At 36.2% G+C, this 27,878-nt stretch overlaps 1 protein-coding gene across 7 annotated transcripts in view; it reads right to left on the reverse strand.

Annotated features, from left to right (window-relative positions):
• Tlk (Tousled-like kinase) overlaps positions 1-27,878 on the reverse strand; it is a 641,803-nt gene that overhangs the window by 364,090 nt on the left and 249,835 nt on the right. For 6 of the 7 annotated variants that reach the window (XM_090394231.1, XM_090394230.1, XM_090394235.1 and 3 more), the window contains exon 6: positions 24,633-24,717. In XM_090394231.1, coding sequence (XP_090250357.1) covers positions 24,633-24,701 — 69 coding nt within the window. In that variant the 5' untranslated portion in view covers positions 24,702-24,717. Of the gene's footprint in view, positions 1-24,632; positions 24,718-26,106; positions 26,870-27,878 lie in introns of those variants that run through there. The other variant, XM_090394234.1, reaches the window with a different exon arrangement.

Raw genomic sequence — 27,878 nt, forward strand, 5'->3', positions numbered from 1 at the left:
CGCTACAATTACTCATACTAGTCTCACTGTTACACCGGATTGCGGTTGTCTCGCTACAGTAACAAACTTTGTTTGTGTGCTCTCAAGATGCTGGATAGAATACCAGTGAAATATTAATAATTAAGTCAATAAATAGTTATTTTCTTATCAATCTGTGTTTGCATCTATAACATAAAAATCCAATCAACATGTGCGACGAACACATAAGCCTTTCCACATGGTTATGCCTTCATGGAACCACTGACAACAACCAGTGGTCTCACTGCAAACCAGCTGAATTACTTCTCCACCAAACTTTACTGTGGATAAAACACACTGTGATAACAGGTGTTCACCAGGCTGCATCCACACCATGTCATCAGACTGGAAACAGGGGAACCTTGATTCATCGCTCCAGAGTACCGTTGTCCACTGGTCAATTGTCCAGTTTACATGCTCTTTGCACCAGGCCAGATGAGTCACTTTGTTCTTGTAATGTTCGTTTTGTGTACCACTGTTCTTCCATGGAAATCCAGTAAATGGAGTTCTTTTTGTACAGCATTACTGATCATTATGGCGTTATTGGAGATCTGGAACTCATCATAGATGCTCTGTGCCAATTATAGCCGGTTTTTGCATGCTAACTGTTTTAACATACTCCTGTCCCTATCAGTCATTTTTAGTGGGAGTCCTGAGTGTTCTCCTGTACTCATGATGACAGAACATCTCAATTTGTTGATCACATCGACAACCGTTGATTTTGGATGCTCCAGTTGAGTGGCAATGCACGTATGGACATGCCACCAATGTGACAGCCGACAATGACACCGCTCTCGAAGTTAATGAGTTCACATTGTGTTGCCATACTACCTGTATTCAACTGCTATGATGAAATACTGCTTGATACTATCTGTCACCGGTTTTTATGTTAACAAACCTGGACTATTCCGTAACTTCAAATAATAGAGGTGTATGGACAATTATTAGTCATCATCATCAAATTCCTGACATGTAACCTCAAGGGGTGTACAGGATATGATAGTATTACATGAAATCATTACTAACTTCCTATCTACAATTTTCCTCTAAATCAATCTGTTACCTATAAATTATATATTTAGTTTAATCCTTTATCCAAGTGTAAGCAAACAAAGTTTGCACCTAACGTATCTTCAGGACTGGGGCAACTCATGGCAAAAGTGGACCGACTTCACATCACTTGCCTTAGTATCCCATAATGCAAAGCACATCTCCTTGCGGACATGTATAATGCTGTGCATTATGGGAAGGGTCACTACCCAGACCGAAATATTAGTGAGTTTAATAAATGTATGTTTTCCTCTAGGCGTTAGTTATACTGTTAAACTTTATTATGGTGAAGTGTAGGTTGTGTATGAAGGTGGATTTTATCTCAAGCCACTTATGATAATGTTTTCTTTTTTTTCTTGTTTTGAACGACACTGCATGCTGCTTGGAAAACTATGGCTTAAAAACTGGACAGGAATTTTGAACAGAATGAGGAATGAAGGCCCTCATTTCAACATGGATTCTGTCACACTCACAAGTATCAGGCTCTGGAAAACAAACATTAGTCTGATCATGGAAAGGAGGAGTAAAAGTCTATGAGAATTTCTCACTCGGTGTTGTTGCAGTGCCAAACAATATGAGATTGTGAATGACTGAGGAGAGGGCATTTGGCCATAGATGAAACTTGTATGAATATATGGATCTGAATTACCAAAAAAGAGAGGTCATCATAAAAGCATACCCCTGGAAAGAGAACCAGTCAAGAAAAAGATAGTGTGCTGTTGTATAAGTGTAGAGGATTATTGAATACTCTGGTTGGTAGATAAGCAATTTGCTTTTGGTCGCTGATTACAGCAAACAGCTCCACATATTTTCCAGCTTGGTCATTGGAATTAGGAAAAAAAAAAGAAAAAAAAAAAAGACCTAGCTGGAGTTGGAGACATTAAGTCACCAAGGAAGATGACTTAACTATTAGAGTGGATCGACTGCAGGAAATCAAGCTTCAAGAATAACAATTCAAAGAGGTTAGAATGATTTTCAGAATTAGATGAGCAGTAGAGACAGCAAATGAATGATATATAAATAACAAAGCAAGGAAACCTTAAGCTACAGAGGATCAAAAAGAGGAGAGTATCTTTCAGCAATTATTGCTAGATCTTCCAAAAGCACAAAGACTACCTTTGTGGCAAAAGGAATCAGAAAATAATTTGTAAGTTAAGATGAACTATGGTTGTTTTGGTAGTAATTTGGAGTTTGGTAAAAATCAAGTGACTGGATTATATGTCCAAGAGATTTGATTTTGTATGGTTTTCTGAATTTGTTATGGAAGGGGGGGGGGTCTGTTTTTATTTTAATAACAGACACTGTTTGAGTTTTTCATGATGGTGGTGTTGAAAGAAAATATGAAAAAAAAAGACAGGGAAACATGAAGTAGGAGGAAACAGACTTATAGAAACATCTCCTACAGAGAGAGAGAGATAATCAGGTCTCAATACCATAACAGGGACTTGACAGCACCCCTCCTACATGGCAATGGAATAATGTATCAGCAGATCAGGATGTACCTTAACCCCATTACTACCAGGTTCAGTCCTGTAAACTATCTGTCAACAAATCAGCAGAACTGCTTTCTTATTGTACCCTTGAAGACAGATGCATCTGAATCTCCACAGCATGTGACTGAAGAGTATCAATCACATTACATGTAAGAAGGTTGTGAGAATAGAAGCCTGAATAATTGCTCTGGGAACCAAACATAGTATCAGCTACTTCAGTCTGCAATAAGCAATGGGGGGGGGGGGGGGGGCAGTATTTCGCTAGCTGTAAAGGTCATCTAAAACTAAGTAAACCTAGTATTTGTTGGTAACCAAACTAATGACGATTTTCCTAATGTCTTTCCTCAATATATTATCATGTTAATTGCTAACTTGTACTAATGAAAAGACAAATTAATAACAAGTTTAATTGACTGACTTCAGAAAGACTAGGGACTAAGGCAAGGATGTCTACTTTCTCCTCACCTGTTTAGTATCTGTGCTGAGGACATCATGCTCTCTCTCTCTCTCTCTCTTTCTTAGTGTGTGGCACTGGATGAGCTGCAGACAGGAATCAGGATGGGTGACAGGTGGATCAGCAATCTGAGATATGCCAATGATACATTACTCCTTTGTAACAACAGGGAAGAGCCAGGATGAATCTTTGACAGTGTTAATGAGATCAGCAAAAACAGAGGAGTTAAACTTAACTTCAGTAAGACAAAGATTATGGTTCTTGAAGAAGAAGTACAGACAAAGAAGATTCTGAGAAACAAGTATATGTTAACAGAGAAATGCCTAAGGAGGTCAGCAAATTGGAGTACCTGGACCCATTATTAATGTAAAGAATTGCCATTCAGAAGACATCAGAAGAAAATAAGGAATGGTTAGGGCAATAGTCAAAGAATGATCTGAAGTTCTGGAAAGATACAAAGATGAGAATGCTGGATGGAGCTTTTCTTTAAGTAGCTACCTATAGGTGTGAAAACTTAAACCTAAAGAAGTGTGATAGAAAAATCATTGCTGTTTTTGAGATGTGGTGTAAGGAGACTGTTGAGGCTCTCATACACTGAAAGGTGGAAAAATGAATGAACTCTAGAAAGGAACAGTAGGACTTTAACACTTCTTCAGAGCACTGACAAAAGATGAAATACTTTTGACTCATAAGAAAGAAGAATGGAAACTAGATTTCTCAAAACAATGAAGGGTAAAGTTCCTGGAAAAACAGGAAATAGTGGATCCTTAATGAGATAGACGAATGACTGGCATCTCTGGAGATGAAAGCCTCAAGAAAATCCAAATAGAGCAGACTGGCAAGAATTGTGCAGGGTGACCATACAACATCTGCTAATATACAGTAAAATTATGAAAGATAGATTTGAAATTAAAAAAAGCAATAAACTGGAGTCCTAAAGGTGAGTTAGCCAGTTTCATATGGTGATTTGGGGAGGTTCATCCCCCAGAAAAGAAAACCGGCCTTGTGAACACATGCATCTACAGACATAGGACACACCGGGAGGCATACGGCTAACCACCTTATCCTCAAGATGGTCATGGTTGCGAAGTCCATAGCTAAAAACCTTAATGGTTCATTAAAAGCTTAAAACATATACTAGAGTTCGGTTATATGGGGGGGGGGGGGGATTCCAGCAAGAATTTTTTTCAATTATTCAGTCGCAGTGGCGAATGCTGGTCTTGAAATTCACGCTGACTCAGATCACATACGAAACGTAGGGTCATCATCATCATCAAATTCCTGACATGTACCCTCAAGGGGTGTACAGGATATGATAGTACTACATGAAAAAGTTACGTCATTACTAACTTCCTATCTACAATTTTCCTCCAAATCAGTCTGTTACTTGTCAAGACTTCAACATTATCAGATCTTATATTTCTATCATCTAAGGCACTTTGTAAAGTACCAATCCACCTATATCTTCATCTTCCTCTGGGTCGTTTTCCTGCCAACCTGGCAGTGAACACTTGTTTTGCTAATCTTACCTTGCCCATTCTGTTTAAGTGACCATACCACCCGAGATTAGCTCTGCTAACGAATTCCTGGATGCTGACAATGTCAAGTTCTTTCCTCATTTTTAATATGATATTGCCATTGATGCCATTTGTTCACGCCTCTAATCTTTCTCAGGACTCGCATATCTGCGGTCTCTAGTCTTTGGTCAAGTGTTTTACTTCTGATCCAGCTCTTAGATCCATAAGTTAAAACTGGTTTGAACACTGTCTTGTATACAGCTAATTTAGTGTTCCGACTAATTTCTCTCTTATTCCATATGAATTTATTCAATTAACTTCCTACCATACCAGCTTTGTTGATTCAGTTGTGTATGTCCATATTTAATTTACCATCTTCACTAAAATTATCATGCCTAAGTAGCTGAAATGTTTTACTTGTTCCACTGGTTCCCCGTTCACAACTCAGTTGACATTTTCAACAATTCTACCTATTTTCATTGTCTTTGTCTTTTTAATGCTGACCTTCATGCCATATCTATTACAACAGTTATTCAATTTAGTCAGGGAATCATGCAAACTTGTAGCAGATTTATTTAGAAGTATAACATCGTCTGCATAAAGCAAAGAGCTGAGATTAACATCTCCAATTTTGATATCATGTTTAATATCACTTTCCTTCATAATGTGATCCATATAGATAATGAATAACAGAGGGGATAATGTACATCCTTGTCTCACACCAGATTTAACATTAAACCATCTTCCTGTACTTCCTTCAATTCTAACTGCTGACTTACAACTCAAATAAAGACTAAGTATAGCTTGATATAATGCCCCATTGACACCATATAAATGTAGCATACTGAATAGCTTCTCTCTTGGCACCTTGTCATATGCCTTTTCCAGATAGATAAAACTTAAATACAGATCTTTGTTATATTCCCATGCTTTCTCAACTATTTGTCGTAAAGTGAAGATCTGATCCTGACAGCCTCTATTTGGCCTGAATCCAGCTTGTTCTTCACCAAGCTTTTCTCCCACAATTCTTCTCATCCGTTTCTCAAGTATACTTGCATAGATCTTGCCAGGAACACTCAGTAGATAAATACCTCTGAAATTCTCACATTCAGTTTTATTTCCCTTTTTATATATGGGTACTATTAGAGCTCTACTCAATCATCAGGAATTCGTCCCTTTGCCCAGGCTTTGTGAACTATGCCGTGCAGCCACTGTAAGACTTTTATACTACCATATTTCAGCATTTCTGGTCGAATATCATCTACTCCTGCTGCCTTTCCACATTTCAAGCTTTTGATGGCTTTTTCTACTTCAAGTATAGATATGTATTCCTGCCTGTATGCCTGTTGAGTGTTTTTTACCACTGTGCTATCACTGCCTGTTTCATTTAGCAATTTTTCGAAGTAATTACTCCCTACTTCAAGGATATCTTTTTCTCCTGTTTTCATGTCACCTTTATCATTTCTAACTCCTTTTACAGCACTCTTTCCTCCATTTCTAAGCTTCTTCAACAACCTCCAGAATATCTTACAATCTTCTTGATATTTATTTTCTATGTTCTTGCCCAAGTCCTCCCATGACTTTTGTTTAGCTAGTTTTACACAGTGTTTTGCTTTCTTACATTTGTCTCTGCATTCTCTAAGAGCAAAAGCTGACTTATTTGCCAGGAACTTTTGATATGCTTTCTTCTTTTCCTTCACTGCCTCTTTAACCAGCTGGCATGAAATTTTGTCATGTTGTACCTTCATTTTCTATATTGGTTTAAGCCAATAAGAATACAATTTGGTCGGTTAAATCCCAAATTGCCAGCCCATCTTCGTTCGTTCAGTATCCAGGTAGATAGCCAACAGGGTGCACCACGAGAAGGTGAGGATTGGACATTAGGTTAGAAGCCCTATCGGTTCTCCGCATTCCTTTAAAGGCTTTGTGGAGGTCTCCTCTCAGTTATATATGTTCCAAAATCGGTTTTTTAAAAAAAAAATTATATAAACAACAATGACATATCCAACAAAAATATATTTTTATTTAATCCAGGTAATTCATGTAAGTTAAGAAAACATATAAACTATGACACAAATACATAGTATAAAAATTACAAATTGTAATTAAGCTTCATTGCACGTAATGCATAAATGTTTTAGGCAAAATAAAAATAAGTGCATATTTTAATCTTTCATAGCACGAGGATTTGAGGATCGGTTAATAAACATTAGTTTTGTCATGTAATCACCTGATGCATTACTACAAAACAGTAGAGTAATTCTGTCTTTGAAAACTTTGAATCCAGGAGCTGATCTTTCATTTTTCAAAATATAGATGCGTTTTGGCATTTTTTTCCAATATAACCTGGATTCATCAGCATTGAACACCTGGTCTGCATTATAAATGTTTATAAACTTTGAAAGTTTTTTGTTTAATAAGATTTCCATCCAAAGGAAATTTTCTTTTGAGTGCATCTTCTTTCCAAATCATTAGAGATTTCTTCATTTTTCTCTTAGAAAATTGCGTACACAAGCAACAAGCTTTGCATTTACCGTTGACCTGGCAATAAACACTTTCACAGATTTTATGTTCATTGTGTTTGATTGTTTGAATTGTTGATTCATTTAAATTCAAAGTCCTTACAACAACTGGTTTTTCTCCATTTTTCAACCGATCCATGATTTTAATTTTTTATCTTCGAGAAAAATTTTCTTCGAAACGAATTTTCGTTTCAATATTCATTTTTTCCCTTTCGATGCAATTTGTGGCTTACTATAAAAACTATTTTTTTACATAAAAAAGCATTACATATTAATTATGTATGTAACTCATCAGAAAATAAAGTGCTCAGCTAACACACTTATGATTTTTAATGCGCTTTCCTGGCAGAAAACGAAGCCAATTTTCAACAATAAACACTTTATACAGTATACAATTGACGTACATGCATGCTAAAGGGTGTTTCCCCTAATATAAATTCGCTACTTATAAATAACTAATATAAATAACTAACTGAGTGATATGGGCAGACACAAATTTAACAAAGATAAAATTTGATTTTTAAGTCGTGCAGTGAAAAATATATGAAAAGATAAAGGGTTACTACAATTTATAGACCGCATTGTATAAGTATACCGCGTTATACAAGGATTACCTGTACTAACCATTTAAAACTATATATTTAGAAATTTATGTACATTTAATCATACAAATACAACATTTATTTTAGAAATGATATTCTATATTTTTCAATTTAGCTACTTGAATACAAATTCTACCCTACGGTTCTTCTTTATGAACTGATCAATAACCAACATAAAAAGTTGGTTGTAACTTAATTTTCCCAAGCAACATGCACACTTGTAAATGCTGCTGAAGCTCACTGGCTAGAGCTACGTTGACTGTGTATGGCCTGTGGTTTAAGCAACAGAGTGAGATGACGTGAAATGGCTATGCGTGCACATGAAATCACAGTGCTGCTGTGAGGACCTATAAGCGCCTACAACCGAGCAAGCCAAGATAGCTTTGACTAGACAAGCAAGCATCAGCCTTCGATACACAACACAAAGCTCAATTATTGCATGCAAACTTAAGACGTCTTCTGTCTACAAAAATAAAAGCCTAAATGGAATGCTTATAAATGCATGCATTTATTAACAAATAAATAGTACTTCTTTCTCAATTAATGAGCTTGTGCAGCAAGCATGGAGAATTCGCCACTGTTCAGTCAGTACAAGTGTCTGAATCAGGAAGAGGAAAGCAGAAATAGTAATTAGCCCACTGCCACCACTAATATGCCACATGAGGTCATGAGGCTGATAAGAACTGGGCAATGGTTAACCTATACAAAAATAAATGTGAGAAGGTTACCACTGTAGGTACCAAGAGGAGGTGGCCTGACATCTACAGAGTATATGGGGAGTGAGCTAGTTATGAAAAGGCACAAGATGGTAAGGAAAAGCAAAGATTATCTGATGTTCTGGGTTGGTGGATGTGTAATGTTAAACTACACATATTAACTTCTAATTGGAGTGTTATATTAATCTGAATATTTCTGGTGGTGGTGGTTTTTCCCTTTAGTCATTTTTGACCTTAGGTGACTTTGTGAGCATTGTCCACAAAGTGTTCCTGGTGAGATTTTTTACAGGATAGCTCACCATTGCTTTCCCCAACCCACCTAATTTTATCTGGGCTCAGTACCAGCATATGGCTGGGACATATTCATGACTGCAATTCATGTGTGTTCGCAGGGCCAGTTTGTCTGTTCTGGGGAACGAAAAACCCACATTTCTGGGTGAAAAATACCCCCTATCCCTGTATGAGATCAGCGAACTGATCTTTTATCAAAAGAAACCAGACAGATGTTCCTCACGGGAATCAAACCCAGGTCTGTCTGAAGAAAGGGCTTCATCTATACTGACTGAGCTATGGAGGCTCTCAGTATTTCTAGCAGTGTGTAATTTAAATTTTATTTTAAAAACTTTAATAATTTAGATAACGCTAGTTATCACTATTATCCACCACACTTAATAGTTCATTTATATCTTGCCATAGTCTTGCAACATATTTCTTTAGGAACTTAAGTATTCATTTAGCATAGAAGCAAGCAAGCTATATACAATCTCATCCCTAAAATGAGAGGTAAAGGTAACTCACATTGTCTTCAAACTACTTCTGCATTTCTTCATCAGGCAAAGGCCATTAATATCAAGTTTTTCACTATTTGGTGGCCATCAATTAATTAATGATTACGAATATGGATTTTGCCATTTTTGTTCCACAGTACTAGACAATCTTACTCACTGTAAGATTATGGACACAAGCCACATAAAGATTTAGAGAAATTAAGTCACTCATTTCAAAATGGAGGCCTCTTCCTATCTTATGATCTGTCTACAGTCCATTACAACTAAGTTGTCAGATTTATTTCTGGTCACTCACATTGCCATAAAGTTTCCTCTCCTTGGACTTCACTACCAATGCCAGAGTACCCATAGCACTATGCTTTTGCATACACTATTACTCTAATACATTAAAGATTTTCTCTCATTAACCTCAAGTCCTATTCCATAGTCATGATGATTACTGCACACATACTATTCTTCTTTTACATTTGATAAAACCTTGTAGAAAAGAAATATCACAAGCTAAAAGATCCTCCCATAAACTGAAATATTAATCTCCTTACCATTCTTCAGTGGAGTGAGAATAATCTAATGATAATAATAATCAAGAAATATCTCCCATTATTCCTTAGGCTTTTAATAATATTCAGATCTTTGCTCAAGATCATATTTTTCTTCTGAGAATGACCAGCCTTTCCTGATACAAATACACCATCTTACACAAAAAGTAGGAGTCCTCTCCTGTTCAGAACACTACTTTTTCCCTGAATAACTCCTAAGACTACATAAATCGCAAATCCACTCATGCTTACAATACTGCTCTCATGGGAACTGAGAGCCTCTCTTAGAATGCTTATTGCTATCCAGAAGAGAATTATTCACTTAACAGATGCTCTCTCTCTCTTTTTTATGAACCTGCTTCACTCACGTTCTCCCATACACTGTTTCTGCATTATGTTTTACGTTTTTCTATGGATATTTTCACAGGTACGGCCCACTAAACTGGGTAACACCACTGCTCCACTTTCATCTAAGTATATGAAAACACAAACAAGCAAAAAAAACAAGTAGCTATGGTCAACATCCATATGCAGTTCAGCTTCAAATGTATTGAGCAAGCATGTCACCATCTCCTTTCTTCCATCTATCTGTGTTCTTTGGAACAGTATTCCTTTCACACTATTTTCCCCTAAGTATTATGACCGTCAATTGTTTCAAGAAACTTGACAATGGGTTTCTCTTGATCACTTAACTATAGCACCATTGTGCTATACACTGTGCAACCTCTTGTAACCCAGTAACTTCTTAATTTTCTTACCATAAATTCAAAATTTTTATTTTCAAATTTCAACCATAATATTTTTCAATTATCACTTTTACCCTTAATTTTAATTCCCCTTCCAAGACAAATACAGACAATCACTATCTTCTCTGATGTCATGTTGTTATGAAATTCAATATCCCATCTCTTCTGCAGTAAGTTCTGTTGTGCTCAAAAAACTTACTAATCATATCAGATGTTTCATCTCTTCAGTGAATATCGCACATATTAAAATCCTACCATTAATAATACTTTACTTTTCCTTAGCCCTTTAAGTAAAAAGATCATGATATTGCCACTTCCTCTTCAATAACACACCCGCCATTAACTTCACAGGCTCCAAGCTTATTATGCACAATATTCACAATATCTCAAAATCTACCCCCAGTAGGAATCAATGTCTCATAGTTCACGTAGCCAAAATCTTCTCTTTTAAGTAATAAACATGTTTCGTCATGTTTTCCCTATTTGGATCTGAAGATGTTCCCATTAATCCACAACTCGGAAATAAATTCCAACATGATGTGGCTTGATTTCTCTGGTTAATAATTTAAGACACATAACAGCACATTATTTAAGCTTTGTGCATTACTGAAGAACCTCATATCATTCACAATATAATTTAATAGTGACTTTCCCTTACATTATTGCAAGTACTTCTCCAATTATTACTCCAGTTAAATGCCATAAATTTCCTTAACACAACCAATCCACCAATATTAAGATAGATAACATCATTACCAAACATTTCTGATTATTAACAAAGCGACCCCATAAATTAATAAAGATACAAGTATGTACAGTGCATAGCCTAATAATAATCCAATTACCTGCTACTACTCTAACCATGGAGTTTGGCTATTATAATCTAGGCATTACAGAAATTAATCTTTTGATTCAGCAGCTAACATGCAAAAAATCCCCCTTTTAAAGTAAGCATAAATATATCCAAATTTTTGCTATTTTTCTTTATATACTGCTATATTTAGATCGTGTACACTAGCGCCAAGCAAACCTACTAGAAGAATATTTTTATGATCTAACCATAAACATTCACTCACCTTTCTTAGCACAGAATTTAATGGAGCAACAGATTCTGTGTCTAACACCCATACAAGTAAGGTGTTCTTATTATCAGAATCCTCTACCCATCAGAATGAATCTGATGGGTAAGAGATTCATAATTTACTTTATATATATATATATATATATATTTTTTTTTTTTTTTTTTTTCCCAACAGACAAGTCTTAATTAACTGAATCAATTAGCATGAGAACAATGTGAAATTCGCAAGCAACAGATTATAACTACATGCTGAACAAGTCACAGTGTACTAAGATTTAAACACCTATAACACTACTATGAATTAAAAAACATATTATAGAATCATAATAATGTTTTACAGTATAAACAACACCAAGAGAAGAAAAAAAAAACGTGTATTTAAGTCACTAATATTTTGTGGTTTTCTCTTCAGAATGATCAGAGCACAATTATAACTGTGATAGGTACACAGCACTAAACTATATAATTGAGCAAAACAATTTAAATTGTACCAATTATATATTTGGTTTAAATCTTTATACAAATGTAAGCAAACAAAGTTTGCGCCTGAAGTATTTTCAGGACTGGGGAAACTAGTGGCAAAGGTGGTATAACTTCTCATCACTTGCCTTAGTATCCCATAATGCACAGCACATCTACTTGCAGACATGTATAATGCTATGCATTAAGGGAAGGGGTCACTACCCAGACCAGTTTCAACCTTTATTGAGGTCTCATCAGTGGGAGCCAGACCCAGAGGTGGTGATACTAAGGTGGAAGTAATGGAGAAGTCATATTTCCATATACCAGTTTCCAAAAGGTGTCACACCCTTTTATTAAAATTCTCAGGATTAGAGATAAGTTGATGGAAGTATTTTCACTTGGCTATGCTACCAATTATATATTTGGTTTAATCCTTAATCCAAGCATAAGCAAAGAAAGTGTGCGCCTGAAATATTTTCAGGACTGGGGGCAATTCGTGGCAAAGGTGGTATAACTTCTCATCACTTGTCTCTGGCTCCCACTGATGAGACCTCAATAAAGGTCAAAAACGGTCTGGGTAGTGACCCTTCCCCTTAACATAGCATTATACATGTCCGCAAGAAGATGTGCTTTGCATTATGGGATACTAAGGCAAGTAATGAGAAGTGATACCACCTTAGCCATGAGTTGCCCCAGTCCTGAAAATACTTGAGGCGCAAACTTTCTTTGCTTACACTTGGATAAACCAAATATATAATTGGTAGCATAGCCAAGTGAAAAAACTCCCATCAATTTAAATGGTAACTGACAACAGAACTAATATCCTTACATGGCACCCCCTCTATGGATTGGACAACGACAACGTTAGATACACTAGTGACACAACTTCCTGATATCAGCCTAGTTGGTCGAGTTGTTAGCAAACCCACTCTCCAACCAACAGGCTGTGGTTTTGAATCCTGCTTGGGTACAGATGTTTAAGCGAAAAGTGAATTTCATCATTGCCTGGTGAAATTCACTACCACCTGCTTATTGGAGGCCTGAAGTGGCTTGAAAAAAAGTTCCATGTTTCGTCTGTAGAACAGGGTTTCCAGACTATGTAAAAATTATTTTAAAAAAAATATATATATATATAAAATTGATAAAAAAAAAAAAATAGGAAAAACATCCTTCACTCACCCATGGCACAAAACATACTATATGTTTGCAAATAATCTTTCATGGGTGGGGATTACATAAAAAAAAAAAAGGCTCAGTATCCTTTTCCACTTAAAGAAAACCTAGTTATATAGGAAGGCATTTCTATAAACAATCATATCACCATCCTTCCTAACAGTATGGCAATTCTCAAAACACTTATTGAGCCAAGACTATTTGTTCAAATGACACAGTCCTTGAAACTGAGCACAGGGATCTTCGCAACACCTTTTTAACTAATGGCTACAGCCCATATAAAATAGATAAAATATTGCATACATCCCTTCTAACATGCAGGATCACAGCAAAACCATTCCCATCCCATATGTTAAGGGTGCATCAGAAAAGTTATCCAAAGTTCTTTGCAAACAGGATCTCCATGCCACTTTCAAAAACTTTCATTCAGATAGCTATCTTCATACATTTTTTTAGATCAACTGCATCCTCCTGAACATCCCAGAGTGTATATAAAGTGCTTTGTGCCTGCAGTTTGGCTTATTTTAGACAAACTGGTAGATCAGTTAACATCTGCCTAGAAGAACACAAATATTACACCCATGATCATCTGTATGGATGTAGGGATTAGCAGACCATGCTCTGGATCATTTACATAGGATCAGATGGAGAAAAGCATCTTTATTAGATAGAATGTCATCATGGATCAAGATTATTTTTAGAATCAGCATTAGCTGTGAGGCACTCTCCTAGCCTCAACAGGTATCGTTGCATTAATTTGCCAAAGATCTGAGACTATCATTATAAGACCTGATAGCCTGATTTCTCTAAATTAATTCTGTGGTTATCTGACCCACAGAGGATACGATATAAGGACATTAGTTCTGTTGTCAGTTACAATTTAAATTGTTTTCCTCAATTACATAATTTAGTGGTGTATACCTATCACAGTTATAATGTGCTCTGATTATGCTGGATGGTAAAAATACCAGCAAAATACTAGTGAATTTAGTAAATATATATTTTTAGTCTCTTGGTGTTGTTTATACCATAAAACACTATTATACATCATCGATAACCTAAGCCCTTCTAAATGTATATATAGATATTTGTTGTGATTTCAGAATGTTGAAAGAACATGCTGAAATCCACATTCTGATATCTATAGTATTCTCACTATTTTCTTCACATTTCATGTGATTGGAATGAACCTGAATGTGACAATTATCAGTCAGAATGTCTAACACAATCATCAATCTTTGGAAATGTTATCCCAATAGAAATATAATGTTACTTTATTAAACTGCACATATTCTAAACCAGTGGTCGCCAAAGTGGTCAATATAACACTATTAGGGGTCGATAGAAAAATATAAGACATCACTGTACGGGTAATATTTAATTCTGTTAACTTGGATTACCTCCATCCTGAATGACAACGACGCAATTAAGAGTGAATTGTGGAAACAGTGACATGAATAGGAGCTGTAAGATGGAGCATGTTCATGAAAATAGTTACAGAGGCCGATCAAGTAGGCAAAAATGACGTATTTACCAATAAACGGATGTTGTGGTTCCCAGCCAGTGCAGCAGGAGCGAGATTGCAACACGTGCACAGTTCTTATGTACTTATACTTACACGTATTCGATCTCAGTCTTATTTTTTGCGCATCGACATACAAGTGAGCGTTAACGTTCTAAAATTCATCAACATACATATTATAATTCAATCGTTATTCATTTATGAACTAAACTTCTCTATGTTGAAGAGTTGAGCAGGACTGGTAGTAATACCAGTGATATTAATACCAGTATATTTATATCACTAGTAATACCAGTGATATTACTAGTGACAGTAATAGTAATATAATAATATATACTATATTATACATACAATAAACACTAACTATAAAATAAACAATCTAAAAACTCACATAAGCGTCTTTTTTGCTCATCCTATTATAATTACGTAATAGTAAAATAGAGGGGGTCGATAAAAAGTCAAGAAACTCTTGAAGGGGTTGAAGGTCAAAGAAGTTTGGTGACCCCTGTTCTAAACTAATCCTTCTTTATGTGGTAATATCTCAGTAAAGATCTCTCAAACCAAAATGACAGAATCCTAAGATGACAACGTGATAAGGCACACTATGCTACCATTAAATGACCAGGCAGATACCCGAAGATCAACTGCAGCAACTGCCCACTAAGTAACGTGTGGTTGCATAGTGATCTGTTTCATGTCAGGAATGGCCTCTATTTTGGGAAGATTGATGGTAGCCTGCACCAGCCCATCTAGGAAGCAGCAATTTCCTAGATGGGCTTCCTAGTAGCAACTAACTATATCTCACCTAGGGGGTTCAAATGTCAAAATGGTATCCTGGAAACTACAATAAACGAGCACATGCAACATCAAAGCAAACATAATAGTTTGAACATTGCCCGGGTCAGCAAGGTTCACATTCATAGCTTAGGCAGAGGGTTATGTTTGAAAAGTACACTTCCAAATCATTTCAATCACCTTAAAAAAGCAAAAACAACAGCTAGAATCCTGATGTTGTTTTTGTTGATTTAGAAACAACCAAAGAACATGAATGTCCTTTGGTTGTTTCTAAATCTAGATCAAAATAAGAGGTACTAAATAATATCCTTAGGAGGCACAAAAGTAAATATTGTTGCTCTAAGAAACTCATCACACCTCACAAGAAAATACAGGGTGTCCACATTGGACCTCTCTAGTTTCAAAGAACAGTAAAAAAATCAAAATGTGGAAATATGTAAGGTTTGGATTGTTCAAACGTTTTAAGAGTCGACAAGTTTCATTCTGAATTTTTTCTACGTTGCGATGGCACTGCTCGACAGGGCTGTCGTAGTTTAAAATATGGCGTCAGGGGCAGAGAAAGGGCAAGTTGTGTGGTGGTTAGCCAAGCTGAAATCAATCAAAGCAGTGCAACATAAGTTCCATCAGGTATTTAAAAAAAGGCAGCACCTGACCCCAAGAGTATCATTTGTGGAAAGAAAATTTCTTAATGACAGGAAGCATTTTGAAACGACATGGAGAAGGGAAGTAGCCAATATTGGAAGAGAAGATAGAGAGGATTCATGAGATCTTTGTGTGAAGCTGGAAAATTTCGTCTTTCCACAACTTGAAGACTTGCAACCACACATCCTCTTTTAACAGGACAGTGCTCTGCCACACTGGCGTTTGAAGGTCCATGCAACTCTTGACAGGGTCTTCCCTCAGTGGTGGATCAGATGTGGAGGACCGATTCCCTGGCTACCACGATCGGCAGATCTTACCCACTTGATTTTTTCTTGTGTGTGTGTGGGGGGGGGGGTCTGTGAAGGACACAGTCTACACAACTAAAGAGGACAGCCAAGAGAACCTGAAACATCGCATTTCTGCTGCTGGTGCTGCTGTGTCTTACATCACTCCTGGCATGCTTCAGAGAACCTGGTTGAAGATAGACTGTCAACTTCAACTTGACATTGTGCATGCGACTAAAGAAGCATATGTGGAAGTGTACTGATTTCTTTTTTACAAAAACTTGGTGTGTGTGTGTGTGTTCCTTCTCATGTGTACAATTTCAACACTATGGTCCATACACTTAAGTAACAGTAACAAGCTGAAACTAGGGAGATCCAATATGGACACCCTGTATTACTATTCCTGGCTTCGTCCTTCTCACCGAAAAACTTGATAAAACACATGGCCTGGCAATCTATACAAAAGCAAATCTGAAAAGCATTTCTGAATCTATAGAACATTTACTGACTTTTTCACTGGACACACACCAGCACAACTTCTCAATCTACGATATATATATAAGTCTCTTCTACTCAAATGGCCAAACCATACATTTCCTCAGCCAACCCATCCTGTCATCATCCTCAGGGATTTCAACTTCCACAGTAAATTATGAGGAATACAATGATGATGGAAACCTAGGCCTGTAACTGCAGACTAGATGTTACCAAAAAACTACCTCTATCTCCTTTACAATGGCAAGCAAATGGAACCTTTAAATCTAGAAGATGGATCAGACAACCCCTGACTACTACTTTACCACCACTGAAATGGAGGGAACTCCTCTCACCTCAACCTATCAAATACTGCTTCCTTTTCCTAACAGCCACACAAACCCTGCTTAATAGTACTATTGTACTTTTAATACTCAGGACAAACAGCTTACCAATACCGTGATGGAATCCCAAGGAAAAAACTGGCCAAAATTCACTAAGTTCATTGAACAATATTAACATGATTCTACCTATACATGATAATTATGAAAGAACAGCAAACCAGCCCCGTGAATGCATACGGAGTACACTCAGGAATACTTAAGATCCAGCCATAGGCCTGATTCATCAGTTTTATGCCGGTCCTGAACTCAGATGGTGCCATACATCCTGTAAAAAGAGAACTCATAGATGTTGTATCATCAAACGCTAATAAATAAATAAATTATGAAAGATTCACTAAACTACTCATAGCATCTGGCAAAAACATATCCCAAGATTATTTAGAAAGACCTACACATCATGCTGGTCAACTGAAAGTAGTTCTTCTATAAATAACAGAACCATCCAGACACTGCTTCTTCCTTCTTAAGGTCCTTAGATAATAACTGAAAAGCATGCTAGTATGAATAAATGAACAACCTCAACTTTACCAGATCTAGTCATAAGTCTCTTGGTTGCTGCTATGTAGACTGAGAGAGGCAGCAGCACTCCAAACAGAACTAAAGGAAAAGTAAATCCAACTGTATTGCAAAAATCTTAACTTCTTCCTTTTTATGTATTAGGCCTAGTGGCCTGTTATGGAGCTGTCCTTAGTCCTTCCAAACCACACCCATTCCGAGGATAAGGTGGTTAGATCTATGCCTGTAGATGCGTGTGTTCACTGGGCGGTTTGCCTGTTCTGGGGATGAAAAACCTAAGTTTCCAGGTGAAAAAAACCCCTACCTCCATATGGGACCAGCTAACTCACCTTTCGTCGAAAGAGTCCTGATAAAGTTTCCTCGTGTCACTGACGGGAATCGAACCCAGGTGTTTCAGACTAAAGGGCTTTGTCTATACCGACTGAGCTACGGAGGCTCTTAACACAAAAAACTAAACCCAAAATTCCCAAAGATACCAAAAAAAGGTTTTCTCATCGTGTCCTAGCAATCTCCAACCTAGCTGGTGAAACTTGTCGACAATTAACTCTAGATGAAAATAATGCAGCCCTCAAAACTAATTAAAACAGATAAGCCCCTCATGTTAATGCTGTCATTCCAAATTTTCTTATTCACCTTGGCCTAAAATCAAGTGACTAATTTCTTCTCTTCAATAATAAATGATGAATGGCTCCTGAAACACTGGCATGAGTCAAAGATAAGAGCCTAGCCAAAACTCAGCAAGCCAACTGATGACACCACAACTACTTGAAGGGATAATTCTTTCAAAAAAGTCTTACAAACTTTTTGAAATTTGATTATCCTTTCTAAGATTTCTCCAAAAATAGAAGCCATTCTACCCAAAGAACAAGATAGGTTCAGACCCGGCAGAAGTTGCTGTGACTACGTCTTGACCCTCACAATTCACACAGAAGCTGGATACCAAAAGGGTTTAAAAACAGGTACTGCCTTCATAGACCTAAGATCAGCTTATGATCTTAGGTCTATGAAGACAGTTAGGAATGTATGAAAGAAAGGCTTACTGTATAAAACAGCCAAAAAACTATAAACTTCTAGAACAAATGCTTTCCAATAGAAAAGTTCAATAAAAGTTCTTCTGAATTCACAAAAAATGCAGGATGGACTGCCACACGATCTGTCCTCCCTCCAGCTCCATTCAATTAGTATATACACAGGTAACATCCCTCCAATAGTCAGTCATAAGTTTATGCTGATGACATAGCAATTGCCACCCAAACCAATACCTTCCAAGGCCTTGAGGAACCACTAAGCAAAGATCTGAACTCAATGCAAAACTATATTTGCATTGAGAAAGCTAGGAACTATCCCCTAACCCAAGCAAAACTCATATTTCAGCTTTCCACCTAAATAACCATATTGTGGTTCATAGGAAACTCAACTTCTGCAAGAAGACTCCAATTCATGAAATCAACCCTTACTACCTTGTGTCACACTTGATTGAATTTTGCATATCAACAACGTTTGAAGAAAAACTAGGTTAAAGATATCTGCCAGGAACAACATACAACATAAACAAGCACAAGCTCATAGGCACGACTTTGGGTTGTAATGCTTTGACTCTAAGAACAGCAGCCCTGGCTATGATCTTCCCAATAGCAGAGTACTGCCTACCAGCCTGGAGCCAAAGTCACCACATGACTCTTGTGAACACACAGCTCAATATAACAATGAGAACCATCTGATACCTTAATATTTACTTAACTCCAATGGTCACCTATTCTTTCCCACATCACTCCCCCATGCTTCAGAAGAGAAGAAACTCATCAAAGAAATAAATAAAAGCAAAAATAACATCAACCTTCTCATCCATCAAGATCCACCTCCAACTTGCTACCTTACCTTCAGATCTCTCATCTGGATCGTAGCAATACTGGACGATGGTCCCCAGGACTGATGCAGAAGACTTTAGAATGATGTATAAACTACAAAAAAGTACCTGATCACAAGTACCAGGATTTAATCTGCCTTGACACCTCTAGAGCAGCTAGACAGAGTTAGGAATGACAAGACCTCTGTGCTCACTTACTACATCTGTTGGAATTTTCATAGTTACACTCGTGCATGTGTGGCACTGTGTAAACAATGCATTATATCACTGATGACTGTCCCACACCCACACACACACCCACACCTTTCCTGGAGGCCTCAGGAACTTGCACTTATTTCCAAATACATCAAATGGTTAAATGAAGTTTCAATCTGTATAAAGTTTTGCTCATTAAATTTCTATCCACATGATAAATAATTAAATATTGTAATGTGGCAAAGATGAACAATTTCTATAATATAATACATGAACCATCCAAAGTCCAACAGTACTTGCAGAAATTTTTGAATCAACAGAGTTCTGAGTACATCGTTTTTAACTGATCTCACATTTAATTTGCCTCTGTGCGACTTTTTTGAAATTTCACAAATTAAATGAGACTGAGATTAACAAATGACATTTACTGAAAACACTTAACATCTTGAAAATGGGCATTCTGATAAATTTATACAAACTGGATTAAAATTAAAAAAAAAAAAAGTTTCCAACAGTGTCAGATGGAATGGGTAAAGGGTGTTGGTACAGAACAGAATTACTATGAAGGAGACTAAACTCGACATTCAAAAGCCTCTTATTCTCTGTGTTGTGTTATTGTTAGCAGAAACGCCTGGCTAGGGGAGTCTCGGACTTATCACGAGAAGACATCACTTATGCCAACTGTCATACATTTTCTTGAATTCATTCACACTACCTGCATTCACCACCTCCAAAGGTACACCATTCTAATCACGCGCCAACTCTATGAGAGAAAAATCTAGATATCCCTTTGACCACATTCATTCTCAACTTCCTCTCTCTCTTTCAAAAAAAAAAACACTTTCAGAAGTTTCAAGATCATATCACTCTCTATCTCCTGCAGTCCACAAATCTGTCTTCATAATCTACATTCCACTATCCCGATATATCATCTTTAATACTTTCCACTATACTCTCTCTATTATATCGGCATCACCCCAGAAAGAGACCAGATCTGCACAAAATAATCCGGGTGAAGAAGTCATATCATGTTCTATTTTATTATAACAAAGTGCATAATTTTACATTGAACTGGAAGCCATTTTCACATGTCCACAGTTCCAGCTTGTTCAAATCACTGTGCAAGTGCTGCAAATCAGTCACATTCCTGATTACCCTGCCTATCTTTGCCTCACAAAACAAACAGCTGTATGTCACCTAAGAAATCTATCCTAATATCATTAATGTGAAGATTGAATAACAATGAACCAAGGATTGATCCCTGTAGTACACCACTGGTCACATTAAATCTTGCAAATTGACAACCCCCCCCTCATATGCCACTTTTTGATATCTGTCAGCCAGCCATCCTCTTATCCATGCTAATATTTTATAATCCAATCCCATTTTCAAAATTTATGCAACAGTCTTCCATGCTGTATCCTATCAAAAGCCGTAGTAAAAACCAAAAGTATATGGTTGAGTTAGCCATTCGCCTAACTCAACCATAACATTATTATAAAATATGAGCAAGTTGTTCAATGACCATCTCTCAGTGCACTCAGGCTGTTCTTTGCAAAGCATAAATTCTCTGCCAACCTATTTGTGTATGCGAGCTCTTAACTTTTTCAAAATCTTCATCACTTCCCAAGATACTGATAAGTTGATAGTTAGACACATCAGTCTTTGCACTACTCTTGTGCAATGAGATTATCATAAATTCTTTCCACACTCCAAGGGATTCTGTTCTGACACAAAAATTCCACAGCCTGGTCGAAGGCAGAGGTAGCTAAGCTGAACATTGGTGAATTCTTATTCAGTTTGTGCAAAAGCTCTGCTATCTCCTCCTCCTCCTCGTGTGAGTTTTTTCATCCAGTGAAGTAGCAACATTGAGCTCCATGTTGCATACAAGTCGATAGTTCTTAGCAAAATGAGAACTCATTTTGAACAATCTATTCTGCATCTGTCACCCATATACAATCTGTGTTCAGTAGAGTTCTTCTTTCACATTCATTCTTTCCATTACTTGCAGAATAATGATAGACTTCTTTTGGGTTGTCTTAACTTGCAGAGCCAGATTCTCTTCATACTCAGACTTGGGTTCCATACAACTTGTAATTCTTCTGGCCTGTGTCTTATAGCTGACATTATCTTCATGAACATGGTATTCCTACCACATTATCTTTTTCTTAAAAATCTCTTGCGTCATAAGATTGAGTATCCTATTCATTCGACTAATGTTGGGGACACATTCTGATACTTCATCGTTTTAAATATTTTTTAATTCTAAATTTAATTCTGAAAAAAAGCTGTTATGTTGGAATTAGTCTTGAAATTGTAACTGCTAGAATGTTATAATATCTGGAATGCTCCTTGAAGGTATATATACAAGGCATGTTCAAAAAAAAAAAAAAAAAAAAAAAAAAAAAAAAAAAAAAAAAAAAAAAATGAAATTTTGCTATAAAGACTATTGCTCATTTTATAACGTTTTAAGCACTTTTCCCTTCAAAGTAGCCCCCCCCCCCCTCTACTGGTGATACACCGTTCTCAACGTTTCTTCCATTGTTGGAATACTTTCTGGAACACACTTTCTGTGATGGCGTGCAGTTCTCTTATTGCATTTTCCTAAATCTCCTCTATGGTTTGGAAACAATGCACTTTCAAAGTGGTTTTAAGTTTGGGAAACAGGAAAAAGTCTGCTGGGGCTAAGTCCATAGATAGGGTGAATGTCTGACATTTTGCCATGTAACTGCAGATGAGGAGCAACATGTGAGCTAGCACATTTTTGTGGTACAACATTCAAGTCTGGTTTCCCACAATTCAGGCCTCTTCCTGCATGCAGCATCCCTCAAATGCACTAAAACTTCCTGGTACAACTCTTTGCTTACCATCTGACCACATGGTACAAATTCATAATGGACAATGTCTTTCCAATCAATAAAACACAACCAACATCACCTTGATCTTTGACCAACTTATCCATCAACGCTTAAACCATTCAGAGTACTGTGTTCAGCTCATACAGTCCTCCCCATATGCTCAGTTAAGCAATTGAAATGTCTCTGTAAAATTTTTACCAAGTTACAGCAAAATTTCACACACACACATTGTTCTTCAAGCTCCTTCATTGTCACTATCTGACGAACAGCTTGTGCACATGCCTAACTTCAGCAGATGTAACTCGATGACTAATGCTCATAGCAGAATGGGGCAAATGGCAGTTTGTTATCAAAACATGCTGCTAGATGCGCTCAGTAGCCACAGCATGCTCTCTGTGCTGGTTGGCATTTGATGATGATGATGAAATATGTTAAACATACTCAGTCATTAAAGAAAATTCTGTTTTTCTTCAATTCTATATATGAGCCGATTATTGCTCTAATGCTGATCAATATAATTCCAGTCAAACATTCCTCTTAATTCTACACTTGAACATTTTTTGAAGTCATTCTGCTAATAACAGATGAAAAAAAAAAAAATCCATATCATATTATTATAATATTCAATATTGCATTTTTCTCATAAGTACAGATATTATTTACACAGAAATTATATAAAGTTATCTATATAGAATAATCTTGATATTCCTGAAAGACAAAATACCTTTACTAGGATTTTACTCAGGTTGTCTAAAGGTTACTTATGTGGGTAACTAGGCCAGTAGCAAAATAATGATGTCAAAAGGTTGTAGCCTAAATTAAATTCTGCTTTTAAAATTCAAATTCGGTGAATTATTATTTGAATTTATGCATGATGCTTATTTAAACACAAAGGTAATTTAGATATAAGTTCTCTGGACTAAATTTCTTTAGAATATATAAATAAAAGCTTCTGGCAATAACTATCCATTGCCACAAGCTGTCACACACACGATACTGATATGCTATAGGTCTTGACTTTTTGCATGCACATCAGATATTTTAAAAAATATATATAATATATATAATATACATGATCATGGCTTTCTTACAACTGCACTTTACTATCTTTATTTATCTATTAAGTGACAAATGCAGCAGAAAAAATGAAAAAGTTTCAATCAAAGAAGTTTTGAAACAAAAAAAAAAAATAGCTAGATATGGTTACACATTATTATAACAACTATTAACCGAGTGAAATGCAAATTTTAAAGGAATCAATTTAATGTATATTATGTAATTTTTATCAATGAATGGAAATCAAATGAGACCACAATTATCTGAAAATTATAAGAACTCATTAAAATTGACAAACATATCTTTTCCTCCTCCTGTCATTTTCTGACATATTAAATGGCCTTAAATCTGTGAGTGCATGCATGTGTGTATAGTTTTTTTATTATTATTATTTATTTTGAAAGCATAAAGTTGACAATTATCATGTAAGAAGAGTAGCTGCCTAATTCCAATTAAAGAATATAATAAAGGTGCAGATAATGAATGCATTCCATTTTCAATACACAATAATACCTACGTATATGTGTCTTTTGACTCCATGGAGACCTGAATAATAATAATAAATCATCATATATCATATTTCCTCTCTTCTCCTTTTCACTAAACGGTAAAATAAGACTTATTTCCCATCATCTTGAGTGCGAATGTTGGCTCTTATTCCCCCCCCCCCTCTCTCTCTCTCTCTCACACACACAGAGAGAGAGACCAACTCTAGACTGAAAAATGTAGATAGTTAATTACTTTCACAGGTAGTCTGCTAACAATATTAAATATGATTCCATATACACCCCAAGTGTTTTTTTTTTTTTTAATTAGACTGAGTTCAAATTAGCTAGTATGAATAGCATCAACACTTACCCTATTTCCAAGAAACCTGGCTTCTAGAAGCTCTTGTTTACGAGGATCTAAGCTATGGAGGTTATCCATTGTATCAGTAATCCACCTTTAAGGACAAATATATAAGATATTATGTTTTTTGATAAATCAGTTATAATCTTTTTTTTTTCTTAATATAAACAATACTTATATAAAGAAAAGTTTCTCAGACAAATTGCTATGTTTCTTTCACTTTCATTTTCTTGGCTATAAGAAGCAATGAATATTAAATTAAATTTTAGTTTAATCTCTTACACTGCAACCTATGGAATCTGAGGAATCTCAATTTTCCTTAGCAGAACCATAAATATTATATTTCAATGTGAAAGGTGTATAAAAAAATAATAAATAATATCAGTGACTTTCAGCTTCAAAAAGATCCATAAAATATGTAAATCTCAAACTGCATATATATATATATATATATATATATATATATATATTACACATATATAATGTAAACTAAAACTGCTTGTCTTCATTAAAGATCATAAACCTCCAGTTTCAACTAAGTAAGAAAAGGAAACAAAGTAAGTCATAATTAAAAGAGAACAATATTGCCAATTCTAGAGGCATGAGAATCATTTTATTCAAAAGTCTCAGTCAAAGTTCAAAAAAAAAAAAAGAATAAAAGTACATATGATTACACATGATTGTAATAGCTATTAAATGAGGGAAATGAAAATTTTAAAGGAATCAATTCAATGTATATTATGTATCAGAACGGTCATATGAAATGGCAGCAGTTATTTTATGCCACACTTGAAGTATTTTAGATATTTGATTTTTGTGATACATCATGACAACTAAAAAGACATGAATTTCAAAAGTTGCAAACATTGATATTGCCTGGATTTTTAATTTGTGTGTGTGAAAGAGAAAAAATATTATTATATGTTGTTTTATGTTGATTTTTTTTTAATTGTTTTCATGTGTATACCTCATGTGTTTATCTTTATTTATTGGGAACTGAAATTAGCTTGGAGGAATGAAAAAATTGGCAGCTGAATAATGGAACTGTTAGAATCTGATAGTGACAAGAAAGAAAAACACATTATGCAAATATCTTTCAAACAATGTGATTGCACTGAGAAGCAGCATCTTGAAAATGACTTTCTGATTAAAAGATGAACAGTCTTAAATCCTGATCATATAATTTACAGGGTTATTTTCTTTAAGCAGTTTGAAAAAGAATTACCATTTTAAGTTAAATTTCGAAACATGCAAACTATAAATTACGAGACCACAATGTTATATAAGATCTGGCAATACAAACAAAGTGGTGCTGAATTAATTTTATATTGCACAACAATTGTAGCATGCATTCAGGGATTAAACTGAGCGTTTGCTTGACTGATACCATCAGTAACTCACTGCTGTTAACTGCAAACTGCTACAACGATAAGTTATACATAAAATTAAGTTTGATGTAAAAGAATCCTGTAATGTGGTATACCATAGGTTTCATGACAGTTCGGCCAAATGACGCCAGGTGTTAAAAAAGAAAGAACTGTTGACCCAATTACAGGAACACTCTTCAGGCACATCGGGAACGATTACACTGCTAAGGTTTAATACGCGATTTTCGTAGGGCGAAAGGAAACTTCATTTTGAAACTGCACTTTCAAGGACGACAAAGGCCTGGCTTAACTATAGACACTGTCATCACCATACTGTCTCCTAGGCGTTGTCTAGGGAGGCAGGAGACTGGGGAACAAAGCTTGACCGCACAGCAGGCAGCAGCAGTAGTGTCGACTACGTGTACATCAGCACACTGCCATGAATACCTGCACGTTTGACGCTATCAAACTGTGCATATATCTAGCACAGCTTTCACTATGAAGCACTCGCTGCGGCATTTCAGCTACAGGTTTAATCACGGCCAAACATGACCTTCGGAAATGTTCGAGTTTTGCACCATAGCTAAGTAGTCCCAGAAGCGACTATCACTACAAACATTAGGCGACACGAAACAAACAAGACATGCGAATGGCAGCTGGACATGACTCTGCTCAGCCACAGTGGAGGAGTGGGCGCGACGCAGACACAGACTTACGCAGGGTTCTCACCCATGCTGCCAAGGAGCCCGATAGAATACATCCTAAATAACCAACCTAAGGCTTAACCTCTGGAACTGGCAAGGAGGACAGTTCAAGTAGCTAAGTATCGGAGGGGGTTTTCGACGTATGAACGGGAGGGGCTCCAGTCACGCGTCGTCCGTCCCTAGTGAAGCTCACCTAACAACATTCGAACACGCAAATACGGGCATTCCCACCGTGTCTGACGTACATAACTCCAGCTTCTCATTTATGTCTCTCATAAATGTATTTCACACAAGGTAACAATAATATTTGTTTAAAAGCAGTCACTTCTGTTATTCATATGAATTTTTTCCGCGCTAGCATTTAATATCACAGGAGCAAAATACATATACCTGCACGTGTGTATACATATATATTATTTTTATGCAAAGAATGTGTCGAGTTTCCGTTAATAAATACTTGCACTTCTAACTTCAGCCATACAAAACTGCTAATATAACCTATATTTCCGATAATACGTAAATATCAATGTCGATAACACGATGATGCAGTAGTTGAGACTAATTTCAACAATTATCACCATATATTAAAACTCCTAGTACACATAGTGTACTAGTGCTTTCTCACTGTATACCTATAAAAACAAAAACACACTTTGGGTAAACACGTTACAAAGCATACTGCCAGAGCGTAGGGCTCTAAAGAAAGGAAGGGAGGGGAGGGAGAGAATAGGCCCATTGTAAGGAAACGTAAAATATCGTAGGTAGGGTTGTAAAAACATAATCTACTATAAAATACTGGTATAAACATGTAAGCACAATTCAAACTATTCGCATAAGTTTTTTGTATGAAAATGTTAGACTTAAATAAAATCTCTGGAGGAAAAAAAGTAAAAAAGTGGGGAAGAAAGAAGAAATGTATATCGGCCTGGTTAGAGAACAGGTATGCTTGGATTCGATAGAATATTCGCTCTCCAAACATGGCTGTGGGCGTGGATGTTATGCGAATGTCGTTGGGAGCATTTTATCGCTGTGAAATCACCACTCCGCTCACTGGAGATCTGAAGTGCATTACGTACTGTACGTTTACAACATTTAGTGGATGGAATTAATTTACATAAAAAATGATCTGTTTACAGTATTAATAGTTCGTGGGGGGAGGGATCACAATTTAAGTATTATGCATA

Source organism: Typopeltis vanoorti, chromosome 6 (assembly GCF_054136105.1).
Source record: "Typopeltis vanoorti isolate ZY-2024b chromosome 6, IOZ_Tvanoo_1.0, whole genome shotgun sequence".
NCBI lineage: Eukaryota > Metazoa > Arthropoda > Arachnida > Uropygi > Thelyphonidae > Typopeltis > Typopeltis vanoorti.